At 41.7% G+C, this 24,506-nt stretch overlaps 1 protein-coding gene across 1 annotated transcript in view; it reads left to right on the top strand.

The window, feature by feature from the left end:
- The window catches only part of CREB1 (cAMP responsive element binding protein 1), a 54,345-nt gene extending 39,395 nt beyond the window's left edge, over positions 1–14,950 (top strand). The window contains exons 6-8 of the mRNA XM_030579571.1: positions 444–626; positions 2,925–3,075; positions 8,302–14,950. Coding sequence (XP_030435431.1) covers positions 444–626; positions 2,925–3,075; positions 8,302–8,446 — 479 coding nt within the window. The 3' untranslated portion in view covers positions 8,447–14,950. The remainder of the gene's footprint in view (positions 1–443; positions 627–2,924; positions 3,076–8,301) is intronic.
- The last annotated feature ends 9,556 nt before the right edge of the window (positions 14,951–24,506 follow it).

Below are 24,506 nucleotides of genomic sequence, written 5' to 3'. Positions count from 1 at the left end.
TAGACACAGCAAGGTGAAAATTGAAGAGAAAAGCATGGAGAGGAGAGGAATTAGAGAAAGGAGCAGAAGGAAAAAAAGAGAAAAGAGCACGTAGCCAACAAGAAAATCATCAACTCAGTAAATACTACAATTCTACGTTGGGAGGGATGTAGCTTCTCTTAGGGATGTGACTGGTAGGAGAGGCAATTCTTGGTCTATATTTTTGTCTGTCAGAAAGGTAGCAACCTTATGGTACTGAATGAAATGATAGTAGGTCACTGCTGAAGAATGACCACTTCTAAAATACAGTTACAATGACCTGTCTGGTGTTAAGGTATGTAGTTGTGCAAGAGATTTAACTCAGATGTTTCAAACCGTTCTTCTGTAACTGGGCTGGAAACTGTAAATAACCATGTCAGATAAATTAATCGTTTAACTATTGTATCAAATGTATTTGTTTTCAGTTGCTATCACCCAAGGAGGAGCAATACAGCTGGCTAACAATGGCACAGATGGAGTACAGGGCCTCCAGACGTTGACCATGACGAACACAGCTGCAACCCAGCCTGGCACCACCATTTTACAATATGCACAGACCACTGATGGACAACAGATTCTTGTACCGAGTAACCAAGTTGTTGTACAGGGTAAGAATAACCCATCATTTTATGTTTAGTCCTAGGGGAATTTAACTTGCCCAAAATAATTCCCTCAAAAATGTGAGAAAAAGGAATTAACAGTTTTGGCACAGATCAAATTCTAAAACAGATAAAATAAATTCCAGAAAAAAACATGTCACATTTTCTGTCACTCAGAACAAACTTAAGATATTTTTGGAAATAGAAAATGCTTTTATTTCGGTTCCTGAAAGTTAGTTCACTTTTGCTTTGTCCATACCATATTTCCTTCAGCTCTTTCAAGAGAATATTTGCTATCTGTTCCCCAAAACCTGTGACACAAATTTCTTGAGAGTTCCTAATTTCTGTCAAGTGGTTAGCTGCAATGATGATAAATTAGAAGTAAAGTTTTAGGAATGTTTTCCTGTTCTTTGGGCAGAGATCTGTTCACAGTGTTCTTTCCATAGGGGAATTTTCCTTTACTAGTAATTTACTGCTCTCTCCAGTTAGAAATCACTGTTCCTTTTTAATGCTCTTTCTGGCAGTATAAAACAGACATTGTTAAAAAAAGATGCTTCTGATTTTGCTCTGACTCTGTTCAAATCATTCAAGGAAGAGACTTTCAAGCCTTGATGAATATTAGTACTTTAAGGTTAATGTATATGTATGAGGAAAATATGTCTTGTTGATCTTCTGTCATGTATATTTTTTTAAAAAGACATTTTTTCAAGTAAGAGTGAAAATGCAATAGACTCCCAAGTAAATAAAAGCTGATCATACTAAAGAAATAATATTGTGCTATGGGCTGTGTTTCAACAATTAGTGTCTAAATTGCACATGTGCCTGCTATAGATACAAATCCTACATATCTGCACAAAACCCCCAGATACTTACACATGCAATTACCAGTTCGCATCTACAGTTAGTCATTTAGAGTTCACCTAAAAAGTACTGTTTGCCTAGGAAGATCCTAAAAGCTATTTCCTGCTTACCTTGCTAGATTTATGGTTGCTTAGCCTGTTCACAAAATAGAACTGTCAGAAATCCAGTGGAAGAAAAATGTACAGTAGGACTAACAGCTGCAGATAAACCTAGTCGTCAGACACAAGTTAAGCCCTCTTCAGCAAGAATGATTGCAACCATAAATATACTAAACTAGGAATGAACTACCATTGATAACCCAGATAATGCTAATCCCTCCTATATTGTAGCCTAGAGTCATCACCTCGTTTTATCTGGTTATGTTTAGATTGGTGACTAGGTGTTATTCACAGAGTGTTTTAACAACACCTACAAAATCTCCACCAAGCATTCTCAAAACTACAATACTCGCACGAGGAAATAAGAAAACAGATCAATAGAGCCAGACGTGTACCCAGAAGCCTCCTACTGCAAGACAAACCCAAGAAAGAAACCAACAGGACTCCACTGGCCATCACATACAGCCCCCAGCTAAAACCCCTCCAACGCATCATCAAGGATCTACAACCCATCCTGGACAATGATCCCACACTTTCACAGGCCTTGGGTGGCAGGCCTGTCCTTGCCCACAGACAACCTGCCAACCTGAAACATATTCTCACCAGTAACTGCACACCGCACCATAATAACTCTAGCTCAGGAACCAATCCATGCAACAAACCTCGATGCCAACTCTGCCCACATATCTACACCAGCGACACCATCACAGGGCCTAACCAGATCAGCCACACCATCACTGGTTCATTCACCTGCACATCCACCAATGTAATATACGCCATCATATGCCAGCAATGCCCCTTTGCTATGTACGTCGGCCAAACTGGACAGTCTCTACGGAAAAGGATAAATGGACACAAATCAGACATTAGGAATGGCAATATACAAAAACCTGTAGGAGAGCACTTCAACCTCCCTGGCCACACTATAGCAGACCTTAAGGTGGCCATCCTACAGCAAAAAAACTTCAGGACCAGACTTCAAAGAGAAACTGCTGAGCTTCAGTTCATCTGCAAATTTGACACCATCAGCTCAGGACTGAACAAAGACTGTGAATGGCTTGCCAACTACAGAACCAGTTTCTCCTCTCTTGGTTTTTCACACCTCAACTGCTAGAACAGGGTCTCATCCTCCCTGATTGAACTGACCTCGTTATCTCTAGCTTGCTTGCTAGCATATATATACCTGCCCCTGGAAATTTCCACTACATGCATCTGAGGAAGTGGGTATTCACCCACAAAAGCTCATGCTCCAAAACGTCTGTTAGTCTATAAGGTGCCACAGGATTCTTTGCTGCCTTAACAGGATTCTCGTAGTGCTGTGTAACCTAACACTATACTTCACTTTCAGCTGCCTCAGGAGATGTGCAGACTTACCAGATTCGCACAGCACCCACCAGCACCATTGCACCTGGCGTGGTCATGGCCTCCTCCCCAGCACTTCCTACCCAGCCAGCAGAGGAAGCTGCACGAAAGAGAGAAGTGCGTCTAATGAAGAACAGGTATGTGCGTAGTGTTAATTTTGCTTTAGTTGTGCATAGAATTAGAGTAATGAGTGTTTAACTCGTGCAGTATACATGTTGTATTTCTAACAGGTCTAGAGAAGTGTGTGTGTGTAGTTGTTTATGCAAATAGATTCCTGGCCTTTCTCATCCCCTTTATGAAACACTGTCTGAAGAAGGTCAGACTTCTTTAAAGATGTCAACTAAGACAAACAACATCTGGTAACTCAGTATATTGTGGCTATGAAGCCATAAGACTTGGCTGTCAGTGCATTCTGCTTTCAACTAGCATCTGTTAAGTAAATGCATTTATGCAATCTCCTTTCCTCTGTTCTTTAACTTAGCCTTCTGTGCGTTCCCCTTATTACTAGTCCCTGTGCCCACCTCCCACTTTGGTGAATTCTCTCTCTCATCTCACCCATCCCCTTTGGGCACTTACCCCATGGGTTCTATTTTCTGGATGCAGCAGGAACCAAGGGGAGGGGCAGAGAAGCAGCTGCTCCTCTGAGCCTGGACTCTCAGGACTCAGCAGTGGCAGCAGATAGGGTTAGGGAGCGAGAAAAAGAAACTACACTATGGGGTGGGGGTGTTTGGAGAAGCAGGAACTGGTGAGGCAGGAGAGAAACAGCCACTACCCCAAGCCTGTTACACTGTGGGGAAGAAGGGTGAGGGAAGGGATAGCTCAGTGGTTTGAGCATTGGCCTACTAAACCCAGGGTTGTGAGTTCAGTCCTTGAGGGGGCCATGTAGGGATCTGGGGCAAAAATCAGTACTTGGTCCTGCTAGTGAAGGCAGGGGGCTGGACTCAACAACCTTTCAGGGCCCCTTTCCGTTCTATGAGGTAGGTATATTGCCATATGTAAGTAGCATGGGGTCAGAGAGAGGCTGGGAAGGAGCCTGCTCAAGTCCAGATGTTGTAAAGGTGAAAGTGGCTGGCTGGGAGCGGGAGAAGGAGAAAGAGGTTTAACTGATTCTGTCCCAACAAGCTTGAGCTCCCACTTCAGCTCCTCACATTTGCGCCCTCCTTGACCTATCTGAGCTGCAGAACAGGCCATGTGTTTGACACCTCAGCATGAAACAGTATAACCCAAGAAAATGCCATCTGTGTTGGGAAAGAAATCCCGGGGGTTGTGAAAGGTCTGATTGACTGACCTGTTATTCCAAAAGCCTGTTATGTAGGGGAGTTTATCTTCTGTTTATTGGTAAGCCGTGAATACACTGTGAGGGGACGTCACATGAACAGAGTATTATGCATTGTTTGAATAGTACGAATGAAGAAATAACTAGTGCTGAACTCCAGAATTCACCTTTTCAAAAGGTCTTTAACCAAAAAGTCACTTCTCCTCTTTCAATACAAGTTTCAGATATTAGTTGGTGTAACTGTTTACCCTCTAGAGCCTTTTCTATTTGAGGAAACATAGTTAAAATTCTGAGGTCCCTTAAGAATCCTACCCACAATCAAAGAAAGCTTTGCAGTTTGGAGAATATCAGGAAAACATGGGAAATCAACCCTACCCATGTGATATTGGTGTCTTCTGCAGGAGTCACATTGCCTATTTAACCTGCCTAACTAATAGGTGTTTCAAAAGCGGAGATACATCAGAGAAGGAGGGAAAAATGATCTAATGCCTGAGATAGATGGGAAGACAATATATGCTGAAGGATTACATAAAATATTTATAGACGGTATTGTAATAAATATGATTTTGCAAATTGTAAATTTCCTGTTCTTAAAAGAATCTTTCAGTTATGACAAATAATGGCTGACAATGACCCTAAATATGTATATTGTTAAAATCCGCCCATCACCCCAGATCCAATCAAGATTAATCTCTCAAAAATTAATTTTGGGCTGGATAGACAAGATTTCTTTTTAAAATAACAAAAACAGACCACCATGGACAAATTTCAGCCACACAGCCCATTTCAGACAATTCATATTAAAAATGTATGAAAAGAAATTAAAAACTGCATGGCAGGGTATAAAGCCTGAAATTTCAGATCAAAGAGCCACCTTTATGTAGAGAAAAACAGGAATTTGTCCTGTTTTTAAGCCAATTTCAGAATGCACCTTAACCCTGAAGTAGTAGCAAATGCATCCCTAATAATACTTCACATTTCTTCTGCAAGGGAATGTGTAAGAATGCTCTTCTCCCAGCTCTCAATGATAGAAGAAATTCCCTCATGAAGTTTTCTGGTCCCTACGTAGGTATTTCTGCATAGGATCATTGTGATGCTTCTCAGGGGTCACCATTGTGAGGCACCTCCCTACCACCTGCTCTTAGCATGAGGAAGCCTTGTCTGTATCTGCCAAGGGCCAGCTCCCTGATTTTTCCAGACACAGGAAACACAAGCACTCCCCTCTCAGCCCACACAGGCACCCCTGTCCCTCATTTAGGCTAGCAATAGGTATGCTCCAAACAAAAGTCCTCTAAGCATCTCCCTGTGGCATCCAGCCCCTTAATCACTGGACACTCAGAATTACCAGATCCCATAGTAACCAAATCCCACAGTTTACTAGTTACACCTTAGAATATGCTTATTTAACAAAGAATAGAGATTCGAGAAGAAGCAAGTAGGATTAATGGAAACAAAGAGTTTCATAGAAAACAAAATCATAACATGCATTGTAGATCCAAAACTCAGCTAACATGATACCCCTTTGTCTGTTGAGGTACTGCTTATCTCAAAATCCTGCTCACAAGTGTTTTTCAACCAGGATAGCTGAGACTTTCTTTTCATGACCAAGCCTGCTGACAGCTTGTCTCCCACACATGAAGGATGTCAGGGCGACTTTCTGTACTCCTAGATATATTAGCCCTGTCTTATGTTCTTTACCTGCAAACAGTGTTCTCTCTCCCCTGCTGTTCACCTCTTCCTGTTAATTTCTTCTGGTAAAGTCCCCACAATTTCTTCATAAGCCTTTGACTCAGTATGCAAATCGACTTCCATTGTTGGACACACAGTATACAATGGTCTGTTACGATATATATATATATAATATCTCCTTACCTATCTGTGCATACATTTCACAGAGATTATGATGGCTGCTGTGACACAGGCGTTGCCGTTCAATAGAAACTACATGACGCTCTTTGGAGAACTAGAATTTAAATATCAGACCCAGGGAATCCCTATAACTAAGGCTATGTTTATGTCACAGAGGTCATGGAATCCGTGACTTCCAGAGACCTCCGTAACATTTTCTGCGTGGGACTGGAGCTGGCAGCTAGCGGGACCCCTGCAGGGTTCCAGCAATGAGTGACAGCTGCACCGGGGGCAGAGGCACCTCGGGCGAATGGCTGGGTGTGTCCCATTTTCTCCTTGGGAAATATGGTCATGCTGCAGCTTCAAGCTGCTGTGAGCAGAGGGGGAAAATGTGGAGCCGCAGCAGCAAAATCACAGACAGGTCACGGCTTCTGTGAATTTCTTTTTATTGACCATGACCTGTCTATGATTTTTACTAAAAATAACCATGACAAAATCTTAGCTTTAGCTATCTCATATGCACCTCTGTGTGCTCACTCTGCTAGTTGGCATCAAGAGGTCCTGGGTCACAGTCATGAATTGATTTTATGGCAGTTACACAGAAGTCTTATGTAGCTTCCAGATGACATGTGAGTAGAGTAGGGGATTTGGGTTCTTTTCCTGGCTTTGCCACTGTGTGATTTTAGACCTGTACCATCACTCATTTATGTCAGTGGGGTTTTTTCCATTGATTTTTAATGGGAAATGAAGCCCTTTGTGACCTTTGGGTGACTAGTTTTAACCCTTCTGGTCCCAGTTTTCCTTATCTGTAAATATGGGTATGAGCTTATTTATGAACCCGACAGGGGTGGTGTGAGATCTTTTGAATGAAAGGTATTACAGAAATAGGGATCATGCCCCAACTCCACCCTCTCAAGGGATCACCAGAAGATCCAGGCCTTGTGCAGAGTGATGCAGATCATCACAGCCATGCTGTCAGAGATCCCCCAACTGGTGGGTGACTCCAGAATTCCCTTTCAAAGAGGGAGCACACCCAGGGCAGAGACTGGCTGTCACACCCACTCTTTGTTGCATGTAAATATTGCCTTCCAAATGTCCTGGTTGCTACAGCTTTTTACCAGATCCCACTGCCCCCTTGCTACATATCCTTTACAGATCTTTTATCCAGCCTTCCAATCAGGTCTGATACACATTTATTCATTTTGGAAGTTCTTGCCTCTGATTGCTTCAGTGCAATATTGTGGCTTTTTGACACCTGTTTTTCCTTTGCACTTTGGTGCTCATAAATTAGGAACTAGTAAAGCTTTTGCTTCAAGGATGCTTAGCACTTAGTATTTTTCACTGATGCTCTTAGCATTCTGGTACCAGCACTATGCTTAGAGGGCTGATATCTGAGTTAGGGGGCGCCAGCGCCAGCGTTTACAAAGCAGCCCTGCGGCTTACTGTGTTGAAGCTACTTCAACACTTCTTGGTCCTTGTATTATTGATACAATAGACACTGGTGAGATTTGAGTTGAATTGAAATGCTGATGCAGCCGTTGGTTCAGTGTTTTCTTTTCTTCGGGATCTTAAATGTCACGTCAATATAGTGTCATTGATCTGTTCAGCAGAATCAGCCTGGCTGGCAGCTTCTCAGAGGTGTAGAATGAAATGCTGTAATATTAAGTGTACAGTATCAGTAAATAGTATGTACAGTATCAGTAAATGAGGGCATTGTTAACAAGGTTGGTACAGGTAGAGGGCAAATACGTGATGGCCTTAAGTTGCATTGTGGTAAACAAAATAAACATTTGTTTATCACTGCTGTCTTATTCAGTTGTGCCATAGCAAATGGATAGGTTTACTAGTAAGATGAACATTGCTCTTATGCAGGTTTTTTACTCATCTTAACCCTTATTATAGAACCCGGTGAAGTGATAGCAAAGTGATGCACTCAACACAAAGGCCACCATAGTTACGATACCATTCAGAGTTAAGTTCTAAACCAGGCAGAATTTTGTTAGTGTTTATTTGCTGCTACTTTTATATTGGAGTGATACTTGTGATTTTGATATGTTTGTGATTTGAGATGTAAATCATTATATACTTAATTTCTTCCTGAATTACAAATACCTCTAATTCTACAGCCAGGTTCTGAAAACACTGATTCTGTTTTGGCAGTTTGATCTGAACAATCAAGCTCGAAAGCAGCTCCTGGTCTCAAATTTTCTGGGTTTGAATGGCCTTTTTTGCTTTACAGGGAGGCAGCGCGTGAGTGTCGCAGGAAGAAGAAAGAATATGTGAAATGTCTAGAAAACCGAGTGGCTGTGCTTGAAAACCAAAACAAGACACTGATTGAGGAGCTGAAAGCACTTAAGGACCTTTACTGCCACAAATCAGATTAATTTTGGATCCCATTTTCACTTGTCAAGGTGGGATAGAGACTGGGTTTGCCCACAACCAGAAAGACAAAGTAAACTTTTTATTTTCTAAACATTTCTTTTTTTTCTATGCGCGAAACTGCCTGAAAGCAACTACAGAATTTAATTCGTCTGTGCTTTGCATTAAACTGTGAATGTTTAAACACTTGCCTCCACTTCTCCTCCCAAGAGATTATTTTCATCACAACTATCCTGAGCGTGAAAAAGAAGAAGAAAAGACTTCTTTCTTGTGCCCCCCAGCATTTTCAAGAAGTAATAATGTTCATTTGTGAAGACTTGGGGAGGGGGGCTCTTTTGTATGATTTCAAGAGTTTGTGCTGACCTCTTTTGATTGCCTTGGGGACAGAATCACCCCCATCCTCTTGGCCTGAAGTACTTTGTGGACCACATATATATAAAAGTAGGTATGGCGTGATGAAGAAGCAATAGTTGCCAAATTGATACATATTCATTATAAACAATTCAAATATATGGCTGAGTGACATGCCAAACGAAGGGAGGTCCATATACAGATTCTTAGTATGGAGAGAAAATTATTAAATTAGCCCAGGAGGCTTTTTGGTGTGTCATCTGTAATCTTTCTGCCTTCTAGATTGATAAAAGCTTCTCCATACCTCAGAAACCATTTCCTTTATTTGTCAGTTGTTGCTTCTTGCAGTAGGTGTATGTGTGTGTGTCTGTGTGTTCAATATTTTGAATACACTAAAAGAAATCACCAACTGAGTGAAACATCGGGATATTGGATGGGAAATGAACTCAAAGTACCCACAGGTACAATAGTGAACAGCTTTTGTTTAGAAGACAGTTACACAGTAAACAAGAGTAATGCTTAAAGCCCTACCTGTTTTTATCCAAGACAGCTATTTCACCAATTCCATGTGTAAATTCATTGATGAGCATGGAATTCCTCTGAATGTCTCAGCTCTACTCAAACAAGTAGGTTATCTGCATTACTTTTATGTTGAGCACTGGTTTGCTAAACTCTTTTTCAAACCCTGAGGCCTCCCTCTCTACTTAAATTCATCTTTGTAAGACAACTTCAAATATGAGGACTACAAATGTGACTAAATATTCCCTACTGAATCCCACTTTTAGGGTGAGAACTGTGTTTGGGGAAAATATTGACTATAAACCTGCCCATCCTAACCATAAATGTACATATTCAGTGGATGGTTTTAATGTAAAGGGCCAGATCCAGCAAACACTTTACTTATTGAGTAAAGTTGCTCACATGTGTCAGACGTTTGCAGGATCGGGCCCTTGAGTATGCACTGAGGGGATAGCTATTTTTTCCAGAAATACATGGCAAGAAACAGTAGATGTATCATGTTAAAAACAGTGAGCTCTGTACTCAACGTTAGGATTTCCATTGTGTGTCAAAAAAAATCATGCCTAGTTTGTGTATTGGCCCTTTAAAGCCAGACTGTGATGTTTTAACTTGGTCATTTGATGAAATAAGTTTGCTCTGGATCTCAGGTCCTGGTTATTATTTCAAGCTTTGTGTATCTAGACATACACACAAGACTGTGGTCTGTACTAATACCTAGGCTATCTAAGTATTAGCTAATATTTTCTGCTGTTCACTCAATCTGTTTACGGTAAAATTTCAAATTTAAGATCCTTTTAAATGGTGAGACAGCCAAGACGGCATTATAATAAAAGACACTGAGAGGACTGTAACCAATTGACTCAAACAGCTGTTAGCAGTATTAAAAATTCTGTCTTTCTTATTTGAGAGGGCATTCGGTTTCCAAGAGGTTTAAGAAAGAGCATAGTTAAACTTATAGCATTATTGTTTAATCTTGGGGCAGAGATAACTTCAGGTCAAGTTTTGTTTATATGTCAAATTAAACAAAACTGGAACATGAGTATCAGGATTATGAAAGGATAAGTTTTCAAATCTAGGATTGTCAAGAAGTTTTTATACATGGCCTATTTTTATCTGCAGTAGAGGATTGATTTTCCTTTTTTTATTTTTTTATTTTTTTTAAATTTAGAGGTCACTTTATGAGTTTAGTGATGCAAACTTAAGGAAAGCCCCCAAATTCTCAAATGTGCTTTTATTAAAATTGGCAGATTCTTAAAGATGGAGAATACACATATATTGGAGTGAATTTGTGCCCCCTCTCTAGACAAAGAGCTTACTATAAATGCATGGTATTGTCTCAGAATTAGTGCTAGAAGCAGAAGCCTTGATGATATTGCAGGCATGGACTACTGATTGCCTCATTTAAACAATTATATGTAATAACTCCAGCTCTGAGAATTAAAACAGCTTTTTAATACTCTACCTGAAGCAGGGTTTTTCCCACTACAGAACCATCTATTTTCAAAAACGTGGGTTTTGTGGTGAACCCACATGAAATTAGTTGATGATCTCAGATCTGTTCCTTTTAGATAATTGGCACTAATTAGCACCTTTGTTAATAGTCTCTCAGCAGAGAGAGACCAAGAACTGAATAGGCTGTGGAGACTGAACTGTTAGCCCCAGAGGTGTGACTTCCAGGACATATGGAAACATATTGACTATGCAGTGTGGGAAAGCTTGCATTGCTAATGTCCATGGTGTACATGTCCTGTGGCTAGAATCTTCAGGGTTAACAATCCAGACCCTCATCAGCATTAAGGTCGTGCACACAAAAAAACTAAGCCTTCTAAACTACCCAAAGATCTACAAGAATCTTTATTTTTGTACATGCAGCATTGAGGATTTGGAGACTTGGATTTCTTTAATGGAAATGAAACAAGCCAAGAATAAAAATTATCATATTAGACCAAGTACAGGGCTGGCTGAGTTTACCAGTATATGCTTTACTATTCACATTGGCCAAAAAGGGAAAGAAAAAGACAATGCAGAAATCCAGTAACAAACAGCAAGGTGTTGGGGGTAGTTAGCTTTTATAAATTGGGGCCATTTTGCTGTAGATCAGAATTTCTGCTGAAACTAAATGGGAGGCTTGTTTTCTATCTTACGGTTGTGAGTTTTCAAGCGTTGATAACCTGGTTTAACTGAAGAGAGGGTTAGAAAGGGCTAGATCCATTATGTTCATAATAAACAAGAATTGATTTCAAATATAATTTTTGTAATGTCATTATTTTTCAAAACAAAGGCACTAAGCAGGCAGTTAAGATATTGTCAGAGGTGCTCTCTTAATTTAGATATTCTTGGAAAAAATACATATGTATAATATGTAAAATATATATATATATATACACACACAGTATATAATCTACAGCTCTGAGAGCTTTTAAGTCAGGAATGCTGAGTATTATAGTATATTGAGGTCAAACAATTTTTACTTTTGTGTGTGTGTGAGTGTGCGCACGCTTACATTTTCAGTAGGTTTGGGCTGCATTATTCAGGCGCTTATTGATTTTTTTTTTTTTGTGCTGTTGTTGAGTTACCCATTTTAAAGGATTTTATTTCATCCTTCAAGGCTATTGTGTTTTTCTTAGATGGAGATTTTGAAATAATGTAAACAATTGTTTAAAAACTCCTCCCTCCTTCAGAATTGTTCACTTTTGCTTTGTGTCTTTGGCAGCTATATAACAAAGGCAAAAATTATTGGAAGGGGTTTTACTAAGAAACCACTGGTAAGACTTTTTTTTTTTAATCTCGTGGTGTAGGGACTATCCATTTTTATTTGACCAACGATTTCACCAGATTTGGATAGTTGCCAGCAGCATTGCTAGTATCTGAAAGCACAATTCTAGCCAGTCATGCTCTTCAGGACAAAGTCACCTGAAGGCTTTTGGTTGTTCTATGGTTTGTCTTTGTGTCTCAGACCTACTGGCTTGTCTGGTACTAAACACTGACCAGAAAGGTGGTGGGGTGTTTGGAACCATACGAAGACTCAGGAAAAAATAAAGGTTTTAACAAGGACAAACCACCCTATGCGTAACATTTCTGATCTAAATTTGTACTACCGTTTTTTAATCTGGGCTTCCAGTAGACAGCAGCTGCAGGCAGTCACCTGTTAATTAAAACTGATCTCCGCTTATTTTTAAAACAGACAGCCGATGCTTTTTGCAGGTTAAAGCAAGAACAAGTCTACACTCTGAAGTAAGTTCATTATCAGTGGTCACAAACCTGTGGCAGTTATAGGAGGGTTTATCTGCGTTTCTGAGATCCTTTTTGTATTGCCATTTTTTGCCCTGAGAACAGAGTTAGTGACAGACCATTCGCCAGTGACCTAAAGGAAAGGTTGTATATTTATTTTTGTTACGTGATATGCTTTGTAAATGTTTGATAAAATGTGCACTTTGACAAAAAGAAAAATACCTTAGAGCAATTGGATATTGGCTTTGCTTGAAAAGCTCCCTGACATGGTTATTACAGACCTACTACCTGTTCGTGACTCTCACTCCTCTCCACAGATCTGTTGACTCTTTCATGAAGAGCTTTCAGCATGAAGCCTCTTAGCACCTGACTTTCAGCAGGGGCTACTTCAAAATGGCAGGGGATCTGAACTGGCAGTACCAAAAGGCTAGATACCAGGGTGTCGTGTAAGAATCTCATTCTGTCTCTTAGGAACACGTACAGGACGAATGTTAAATTATTTTTAGACAAAACAGAACTAGTTCAAAGAACTCAAGTGAGAAAGGGAAATTAATTTGGAAGGGAAACTGAAACCTTTTCAGTCACATTAGTCCCCTGTCCCCCGTTTGAGATATAGCTGCACATTTCCGGAGCTGCATCCCAAGAAAACAAATGCGAAAGGATTTACAGATTCTACGTACCAGGAAATGGAGGTGCATGTAATGATAACACGCCCATTCAGCTTTAAAAAAAAAAAAAGCACAGCTAACTCTCTTTTGCAGTGGCAATGAGGGGAATTAATGACTTAGCTATACCCTGGATCCTTGTAATGTGAGCTTTTCAAATGTCCTGTACATTCACGGTTTGTGTGGACTGTGACTAAGGAGTGGTTTCTTGATCTTCTGAATTTGCTAATTATAAAAGATACTGATCCGAGAGGGACCTGTACATATCATAAAGCTGAGCTAGTTTGGAAGGACTCAACATGATATACAGACAGGGTCCTGAAGTTCCAGCTGGCATTTTGCTCAGGTAGGTTCAGCTCTGTTGATGGATGTAGCTTGAATATTTCTGTATCTTTAGGGAAGAGGGACCAGATTCAGTTTGCAAAAAGGGTTTGTGTTTCAGGTTTTTCAGCTTGCAGTGTTTTTTATAAGTGTATTTAAATCATAGCCTGTGAAGAGAATTGAACAGGCAAATTTGCCTAGCACAAATTAAAGACCTTGACCTGTCTACATTCTGGTACTGCAAGTTCAGGTCCCAGCTGCACTTTTTGGCTCACTATATAAGATGGTAATTTTAGATCTCGTTCTCACCAGCAAGAAATAGGGAAAGTTTACTGTCCTCAGGAGACATACATTGGGCAGGGGAGAGGGTGGGGGAAGGGGGCTAATGATCCAAGGTTAGCACGTTTAACATAAGCTGACCGTTTGCTGTACTTGTGACTTGGAAGCATACTGTTATCAAAATCCATTAGTTGAGTCTCAGCCTTAGGCAGCATCTCTATGAAGTAAGGGGAAATCTGGGATAACACGAAGTGGGGAACCAACAAGAAAAGGGTCTTGTGCCCATTGGCCATCTGCAAATGGTTAAAGTTAAGAATCGGCGACAGCAGGATGCTCTACCCAAGTTGTATCTTATCCAGGTGCCACTCCATTGTGTGTGTAATGAAATTATTTATATTTAAAAAGAAATAAAATTATAGAACTGCAAATTTGTATTAAATTTAACACTCCACTGCTCGTGTGGACTTTCTGTGGTGAGGAAGGGAAGGGGCAGAGAGAGGTGGGAACTAGCAACTGTTCCCATACATCCCGCACACACTTGCCCACATATCAGTTGTTCATGTCAAAAATAAATAATTTCTAGGCCAGATTTGTAATTTGAAATGTTTTTAGAACAATGTTTTTCAGGGAGGTTTCTAGAGCAAGGATTATTATTAACTATTGTTATTTTTTTAATTTAAGATGGCAAGGGTAAAGCTCACCTCACCCCATTTCTGATCCTTTACCCAAAACTATCAGCACAAAACAGGGTATTTCAGCCTTAACTCCAGCATTTCTTTGGGAGTTAAATTACTAAACAAAGAAACCTTGATGCGGGAAATAAGTTCCTATTACAATTCCCTACATTCTAGAAACATCCCTGCTTTAATTTTTTTTTACTTAATCTTTTTGTGCTTTATCTGTGTTTAAAAAAAAATTGTACTGAGTTATAATGCATTTTATTAACACTATGTACATATTAGCTGCTTTGTGTTTCAGAATGGTAGTAATTGCTTTGTATATTAAAGTGATCCTTGTGAATTTGTGAATTATTGTCATAAAGAAGTGCTTTTTCTTACTGTAATCTTTGTGGTATAAACTGTCATAAATCCCTTTTTACACAAACATTGATGTGCAGTCACATAAACATGCTTTTAAAAACTCTCCAAGTCTCTTCTTTGAGGAGAAGGTTCCATTTAGACTGTTTTGCAAGCAGCAGCTACAAAGCAGTTAGGTAAGAACGTAACCATATTTGATCAGAACAATGGTTCATCTAATCCTGTATCCTCTCTCTCTGAGTAGCCAGTACTAGCCGTTTCAGAGGGAGATGCAAGAAATCCTGCTGTAGGCTGTTATGGGATAACCTGCCCACAGGGAAAGTTTCTTCCTTGCTTAATTAATTAGTTTAAGTTAATTAAAGATTCTATCCTGAAGCACAAGGTTTAATATTCCTTCCAAAAAAACCTGAGCTTTTTTATTATTTTTAATCCTCTGCTATTTTCTCTCTTTCTAAAGGTCTAATCCTTTTTTTTGAAACCTACCGTCATAGTGGCAGGGAGTTTTATGGGATAACTGTGTGTTGTATGGAAAAGGTTTTTCCTTTTATCGGGTTTAATGCGTTGCCTTTCAATGTAAAAACCTATAGTATTGTTTTAATCTAGTACTATCCAAAGTAATAATAGAGAGACAAGGTGGCTGAGGTAAAATCTTTTATTGGACCAGCTTCTGTTGGTGAGAGAGACAAGCTTTCGAGCTGAAGAACAGCTCTGTGTAAGCTCAAAAGCTTGTTTCCTTCATCAACAGAGGTTGGTCCAATAACAGATATTACCCCTCACCCACCTTATCTTTCTAATATCCTGGGACCATCATGGCTAAAATACTGCAAAGTAATAATGTGGGGCAGAACAAAATACAGGGAAGCACTGTGATCATGCAGAGATCAGGACTGGGTTAGTAGGGCCTGCGCGTCCATTTAGGTGACCCAGGTGGTCGCCTAGGGCGCCAGGATTGGGGGGGCGGTATTTTGTGGCTCTCGGCAGCAATTTGGAGGCGAGGGTCCTTCCGCGCTCCCGGGTCTTCGGCGGCAATTCTGCGGCGGGTCCTTCACTTGCTCCGGGACCCGCTGCCAAAGTGCCCCGAAGACCAGGAGCGTGGAAGGACCCCGCCCGCCGCAGAATTGCCGCTGCCAACCGGGAGCACAGAAGGACCCCCACCTAGGGCGCCAAAAACCCTGGCACGGCTCCTGGAGTTAGGTAGTCTACAGATTAGGTCAAACAGTGAGGGTAAAAGCCAGTGGACCAAATTCAGCACTGCTGTAAGCAGATGCCTCTCCATTAAGGTCAGCGGAGTGCAGTGAAGTCCTCCATCCCCTTTCCATGGCTGGTTTTCAGTGACCACACAATTTCTTAATGGAACATTTTTCTTTTGAAAATCCACCATCCCATCTATGAGAGGGTGACAGCAGGGCTTAAACCCCAGGAGTACTAAAGTAAAACTTGGCTCGAATTTCATCGTGAAGGAAGTCAGGTAACACTATATCATATTCAGGTAGTGGTGGTAACTGCTAGGCAGCATGATGATAACTTGTTTCACTGCTACAGAAATGCTACTACAGTTACATAGCTTTTGCTGGCAAAAATATTAAAATTTGCATCTGTGTTACATGGCTTTGCTTCCCTGCTTTCCTGAGTAGAATGGGTCTTTTGTCCTGACCGAAAAATACTTGCACAAGATGCAGTTTTTTCCTATATTAAGGCCAAATTCTGCCCTCAGTTTTAGCCACACCACCTTATTGAAAACAGCTGCCTGGATGTAGCAGGGAATAGGATTTGGTCCTTATGATGTAAATATTTTTAAAGCATATTCTTAATGACATTTCAAACAAGTTCACTCCTTTATTAAATGTCATGCTGGAAGATTTCAGTAGCAGCCCCAAGGCTTCATAGCAATGAATCCTGGTCAATGTCCCGACAACCTCCCTGGCTTGGATCCTATAGTTTTAACTGACCAGGAATTTCCTAATGGAATATTTGTCTTTTTAAAATTCATTACCCCATCAGTGGGAGAGTTACAATAGAGTCCCAGTGCAACGTAAAACTCCCATTGACTTCAACAGGACTCCTATAGTGACATGCATGGGAGTCTTGCACAGATAAAAAAAAAATTCATCCTGAAATCCAAGTCTGTGCCCTAAACACACAAAGGAGAAACCAAAGGTGAGTTCACCTGGGATTATGTAACTGTATTTTCCTGCTGTCATCCATTCTATTAGAATGCTAGTGCATGCCCAGACAAATGTACCCAAAAGACATCCATATTGACTTCTGCAGTGCTAGAGGGGAAAGCAGCAATATAAAATTTGTCAATGAAATCTGATTACTTTATAAAACACGTAGTCAATGGTATTGCTAAAATGACTAATTGGGATATATTAATAATCTAATACCAATCTGAGTCACTTGTCCTAGATACCAGATTTTATTAATCTCATATAGGATGTGTAGAATCCTGAGGTCCCTTCTCAAAGCCCTTGCAGGGCTTAATATTTTTGTATTTAATGAAAATCAAAAACCATACTTGTCCACCTTCCCTTTAGTTCCCTTTGGATCTATTGGCTAAACATTGGGGGAGTTTTTTCTTGTTTTAATTTCTAAACATGATAGCTCTTTAAATAGAATTAACTGTCTCTTTTTTTAACCATCTGCTATGCTCATAACACTTAAAAGTTAACTGCTACATTGATTGAATTGCCTTTTTCTTTTATGTCTTCTTTACTCTGCATTAACTTGAATCTTTCACCTTTGTTACTTTTTTAAACACTTTTCTTTTCAACTGATTCTTTTACTTTGCATTTTCTTTTTGCCCACCAGTTTTCTCACAGGTCTGGATGGGGCCAAAATACTATTAACGCTTCTACCTGGGGAGACTTGGATGGCACCTGTGTTCTCTTTTGCTCTTGCTAGCTCAACAGTGCAACTTAATTTAAAAGCAAAAGCAGGTCCCCTTCACAACTGATGAAACTGCCATTCAGCTCCCCTGGTACATGGTTGCCAGGATCCATCCAAATGGTAAAAAGCAGTTTTATTCTTAACAGCCACTCTGTACAAGTGGCATTGTTAGGTTCCCTTATTGTCATGTCTTGATGTCCATAACAAATATGTTGCACTTTCAGTGGGGAAAAAATCCTTTTGTTCAGTTCAAGTTGGGTTGCTTTCAGAAATAATAGTTGTGTAGGACAAATTGTCATCAGTGGAAATCCTGCCCCTCCCCCCCGCACAACCCCTCAAGCCTGTTGCCTCAAAAGGGCATTCCCAGCAGTAACTCAGCAGAGATCAGTACAAAGTGGGTGGATGATGATGCAAACAGAATCCACCACCATGTCTTGCCTGAAGAATAAAACTATGGGTTTTATTTGTAACTAAAGTCAGCAGCTGTGACTCTGAACACACCCAAGGGGCATATCTGTTAAAGTAGGTGCTGCATTCATGAGGGTGGTTTTCAGCAGAAATGCATGTATATGTCACGCACACACGTTCCAGCCACTGGCCCTAACAAAGCCACCAGATTCTCTGTGGATTCCTACAGCCCACTTACCTTTTACTGTTAATGGGTGGGCAATCGTCTATTACAGCGGATATCAAACTGGGGGTCACAACCCCAAAGTAGGTCATGACTCTGTTTTAATGGGGTTGTCAAGGCTGGCAATAGACTTGCTGGGGCCCAAGCCTGAGCCTCGCTGCCTGGAGCCAAAGCCGGAGGGCTTCAACTCTGTGCGGTGGAGCTCATGTTACAGGCCCCCCCACCCAGGGCTGAAGTCCTTGGGCTTCGACTTCGGCTTCTCCCTTCCCCCGGGGTGGTGGGGCTCAGGCTTCAGTCCCCTGCTCCTGGGGTCATGTAGTAATTTTTGTTGTCAGAAGAGAGTTGTGGTGCAATGAAGTTTGAGAACCTCTGGTCTATTAAAAAACACCTCAGTCAATGATTTCCTTGGACTGCTACTGACAGTCAAATTGGTTACCATCTTCTGTGTCGGAAGAAATGAGATACTACCTAAGACAAGCAAGGTAAGTAGACAAGCTAGATCTCAGACTTGGCTGTCTGATACTCTGTGGTTGTCCTCTGTAACAGGGTAGCTGGTCCCTTCCATGAAATCAGGCCCAGCTTTCCTCATCCAGTTGCCTAAGGGCACTGACCGAGTGCCGGATGCTCAGCGATGGATGCCCTGAAGGAGAGTTCAGAACTCAGACTCCTGAGACAGTGCGCAGAAGAAGTGCAGAGCTGGGCTGAGAGCTACACGAGGGGATGTCTCCAAAGAAGAGAGTGGTCAGAGTGCCCTGATTGAGCCGCAGAGCCAGATCAGGCTGGTGAAAGCAAAAGGCAGAAAGGCAGTCGGGGTCACCTACAAACTTCCCCAGGCCAGAGAGGGCTGAATGTGGCGGAGGAAGATGCCTGTTGGCTCCCTGAGCTGGAGAGCTGAAGGTTGAGGCATGATGGAGGAGTACGACAAGAGCTAGAATCAGACCTGAGAATGAAAGTGGGCAGAGAAGCACCCTAGCTGGACAGAGTGAGGCATGGTGAGTGACATCAGAGCTGTACCTGGGAGCTGGAGCGAGTGGTGAGAGATGCTGGAGCTGTATTATTGTGAAGCATGGTGAGATGCTGGAGCTGTACAGGAGAGCTGCAGTGTGCTGATGCCAGATAGCCTGTTGGGACTTGAAAGATTGACTGTACTATTTAGACTGTGCGGGGGAGGGTTAGATTATGGTTGTGGGACTTTTTTTTGTAATAAATTAATGCTGCAGACGGCTATTTATACCTGGAAACAAAGGCATGGCATTAATGGGGAAGTTGGAAGAAAGGGAACACTGAGGCAGGTGCCCTAGTTGTACTATGGCCTGCCACAGGAGGGCTCCTCAGGAGAAGGGCCACCATATGACAGCCTCGAACAAAGGCGGGCGCAGAGAGGTAGCCAAAATGAGTTGTGTATTAATCTATGGATGGTGAAGTTCAGTCAGTCACTGTCCTTTTTAATTTCTTTACACTTAAAACTAACTCTCATCCCACGAGCAAAGAAGAATCCCTGTGTGGATATGTGTTCTGGGTGCCTTCTTATTGCCTCCTACATCCAATTTAAAAGGGAGATAATTCAACCACATCTCTTCCCCGCTCCCCAAATATCCTGCTGAGCGAGCCAGCAGCACACAGCCAGGGGGGCAGAAGAGAACAGCAGTAAGCTCTTACTAGAGACAACAGCAGTGTGAGTGCCTGGTCTACACTGGGGTGGGGGGGGTCGATCTAAGATACACAACTTCAGCTCCAAGAATAGCTGTATCTTAGATCGACTTAGAATCACTTATTTCGCGTCCTCACAGTGCAGGATCAACAACCACAGCTCCCCAGTCGACTTTGCTTCCCCCTCTCGCACTGCTGGAGTTCAGTGATCAACGGGAGAGTGATCGGGGATTGATTTGTCACGTCTACACTACACGCACAATCACCACTCAACAAACAGATGCAGGGCCGGCTCCAGGCCCCAGCGCGCCAAGCGCGTGCTTAGGGCGGCATGTGGGGGGCGCTCTGCCGGTTGCTGGGAGGGCGGCAGGCGGCTCCAGTGGACCTCCCGCGGGCGTGCCTGCGGAGGGTCCGCTGCTCCCACGGCTCCGGTGGAGAATCCGCAGGCACGCCTGCGGGAGGTCCATCGGAGCCACGGGACCAGCGAACCCTCTGCAGGGACGCCAGCAGGAGGTCCATCGGAGCAGTGGGTCTGGCGAGCAGCAGAGCACCCCCTGCGGCGTGCCGCCATGCTTGGGGCGGCGAAATGGCTAGAGCCGGCCCTGAACAGATGGCAAAGTTGCAAAGACACACACAGACATTGAGTGCAGCCTGTGCGGATGATGAGGACAGCAAATGCTACCACTGCTTCTCATCGGCAGAAAACATATTTTGACACCACGGACAGAAGGTTCCTGTCTGGTTTGAGCCTCTTCCTTCCCTCTGGGGCAAGTTTCTGATCTGAACTCCACTTTACAATCGTGGGTGAACTGAGTGACACACGTCTGCGCCACAGCTGACAATGGAAAGTTGTGGCCTGCATCAGTTGCTTTCCAACAGGCACTGAAAAGCAGTGGTGCCCCACGCTACGCTCTGAAGGAGAGCAAACAAGCCATCTGTACCCATCCTGGAGTGCAGTATACTGATCTGCAACAGCTAAGCTGACCTAGACAGGTAATTCAGCTCTTTCCTCTATAAGTACAAAGAAAATGAGAGAGGGTGGTAGCTTTAATTCTCAGATGCTGGTTGGTCTGGAGCAGTCAATGCTCTCAGGAGTCGAAGTAGAGTTCAGCAGCATCTTCCATTGGCCATCAATAATTATAAACCTTCGCTCCCATTTGCCATTTCTCTGCACTTCATGTAGTCACTAACGCCAACGCCAAGTGGGTGCACAGCACAGCCAAATCAGAATGGTGGAGTCTCATGCTCCCTTTGCAATGCGAAGAACTACACAAGGTGCAGGGAAACAGAATCAGGCCCCTGGTGAACAGACCTCACTTTTCCCAGTATGAATACAGAGCTGCGTGGAGTAGCTCTTGACACACACGTCACACTTGCCAGCCACTATGTAACTTGTTTTGTTTCTGCTAGATCAGCGTTTCTGCTACGGCTGATGACCACAAATCTCCTACCATCGTCTGGGTCGCCATTAACGCCTATTCCCGGGTTGGAGCCCAGAGCATATGAATTCAGCCCCTTTTTCTGTTCCCCCATAGCAGGTAAGGGAAGCTGGACCATTACAACCCTCTGACTTCAGTGTAAGCTCTGGGAGGAGCTGGGGTGAAGTGGGAAAACTTTTGCTGCAAATTGTTAAATAATTAGCAGAATGACACAAACTCCTGGGTTTTAAGTTTGTGTCAAACTGTTCTCCAGTTGGAAAGTCCCTCTTTGCACCAAGATCTAGTATGGAGGCTACTTGTTTATTCCAGGGTGTGGGAGTGCCTCGCTGGCATTTCTTCTGCTGCTGCACTAAGGTTACTACATCGTGTCAGTCGTTTCCAAGTAGCAACATACAGGTGCAGATGCCCTCAGCACTAAGCACTGAAAGACGCTAAGCACAGAACCATAGAACTGGAAGGGACCTCGAGAGGTCGTCTAGTCCACTCCCCTGCACTCAAGGCAGGACTAAGTATTCTGCAATGGGGCTACCCATAGGCTTAATATTAAGCACAAAATTAAATGTTTTACTGGATCAAGGTAAAGTGTTCAAAGTAGGGCTAGCAAGAGATTTTAAAAAATAATCACGATTAATCGCACTGTTAAAGCGTAATAGAATACCATTTATTTAAATATCTTTGGATGTTTTCTACATTTTCAGATATATTGGTTTCAATTACCACACAGAATTCAAAGTGTACAGTGCTCGCTGTATATTTATTTTTTATTACAAATATTTGCACGGTAAAAAACAAAAGAAATAGCATTTTTCAGTCCACCTAATACAAATACTGGAGTGCAATTTCTTTATCGTGAAAGTGCAACTTACAAATATAAGAGAACTAGATAAATTCATGGAGCTTAAGTCCATTAATGGCTATTAGCCAGGATGGGTAAGGAATGGTGTGCCTAGCCTCTGTTTGTCAGAGGGTGGAGCTGGATGGCAGGAGAGAGATCACTTGATCATTCCGTTAGGTTCACTCCCTCTGGGGCACCTGGTATTGGCCACTGTCAGTAGACAGGATGCTGGGCTGGATGGACCCTCGGTCTGACCCAGTATGGCCATTTTTATATAGAATTATGTACAAAAAAATAACTGCACTCAAAAATAAAACAATGTAAAACTTTAGAGTCTACAAATCTACTCAGTCCTACTTCTTGTTCAGCCAATCACTCAGACAAACAAGTTTGTTTACATTTTCAGGAGATAATGCTGCCGGCTTCTTGTTTACAAACAGGTGTTTGCATGACACCGTTGTAGCTGGTGTCGCAAGATATTTACATGCCAGACGTACTGAAGAGTCATATGTCCCTTCCTTTTTCAACCACCATTCCAGAGGACTTGCATCCATGCTGATGATGGGTTCTGCTAGATAACGAACCAAAGCAGAGCAGACTGACGCATGTTCATTTTCATCATCTGAGTCAGAGGCCACCAGCAGAAAGTTGATTTTCTTTTTTTGGTGGTTTGGGTTCTGTAGTTTCTGCATCGCGGTGTTGCTCTTTTAAGAGATCTGAATGCATGCTCCACAACCTTTCCCAATCAGATTTTGGAATGCACTTCAGATTCTTAAACCTTGAGTTAAGTGCTGTATCTACCTTTAGAAATCTCACATTGGTATCTTCTTTGTGTTTTGTCAAATCTGCTGTGAAAGTGTTCTTAAAACGAACAACATGGGCTGGATTATTATCCAAGACTGCTATAACTTGAAATATATGGCAGAATGCAGGTAAAACAGAGCAGGAGACATATAATTCTTCCCCAAGGAGTTCAGTCACAAATTTAATTAAAGCATTCTTTTAAACGAGCGCCATCAGCATGGAAGCATGTCCTCTGGAATGGTGGCTGAAGCATGAAGGGGCATACGAGGCTAAGAGGGGTGAAAACATTATCTAAGTTATATCTGTTCTTATCAGTTTGATATCTGGCACATAAATATCTTGCAATGCTGGCTACAAAAGTGCCATGTGAATGCCTGTTCTCACTTTCAGGTGACACCGTAAACAAGAAGTGGACAGCATTGTCTCTTGCAAATGTAAAAAAAACATATTTGTCTGAGTGATTGGCTGAACAAGAAGTAAGACTGAGTGGACTTGTTGGCTCTAAAGTTTTACATTGTTTTATTTTTAAGTGCAGTAATGGAACAAAAAAAATCTACATTTGTAAGTTGCACTTTCGGGATAAAGAGATTGTACTACAGTACTTGTATGAGGTGATATCACTTTTGCAGTGCAAATATTTGTAAGTGAGCACTGTACATATTGTGTTCTGTGTTGTAAATAAAATCAATATATTTGAAAATGTAGAAAAACTTCCAAAAATATTTAACACATTTCAATTGGTATTCTATTGTTTAAAAATGCAATTAAAAGTGCAATTAATCGCGATTAATTTTAATTGCAATTCATTTTTTTGAGTTAATCGTGTGAGTTAACTGCAATTAATTGACAGCCCTAGTTCAAAGCTCTTTGCAGGATCAAGCCCTAAATGTACAGTGATGACAGATCAAGGGTGTGAGAGGAATAAGGGTAGACAGCATTGGAAATTAGGCTAATTGGGAGGTAATTGAAAGCCAGAATCTGGAGGCTAGCCATGCACCTGGGAAGAGAATGTGAATGTTCTAGTTTTCTTAACACTGCTCAGCTGAGCCACAAGCTCACTTACAGAATGAGCTTTATTTGCTGTTAAATTATGGCTTATGATTTAGAGGTGTGGTGTTTTTATTGAAGATGCAGTTTTCCCATCACCTAACCAGAATTAATATTTGTTTTCATTATGCTAGTTTTCTTTGAGCGATGTGTCTACAGCTTTAGTGACGTCTTGTGGCTTGTGAATTACAAGAAAATATTCCTAAGAACAGATCCACAGACTAGTGCATTTCAGGTAACGTCCTCTTTCATTGCTTAAAATTAACATTCTTAACAGATCACTTCTGAGTAATCTTCAATGCCGAGAAATAAGAACTATGGCCCCAGTTCAGCTGCTGGAAATGGACCCAGGGAAAACAGCTTAGCA

Source organism: Gopherus evgoodei, chromosome 11 (assembly GCF_007399415.2).
Source record: "Gopherus evgoodei ecotype Sinaloan lineage chromosome 11, rGopEvg1_v1.p, whole genome shotgun sequence".
Taxonomy (NCBI): domain Eukaryota; kingdom Metazoa; phylum Chordata; order Testudines; family Testudinidae; genus Gopherus; species Gopherus evgoodei.
This window is presented reverse-complemented; position numbering and strand designations above follow the sequence as displayed.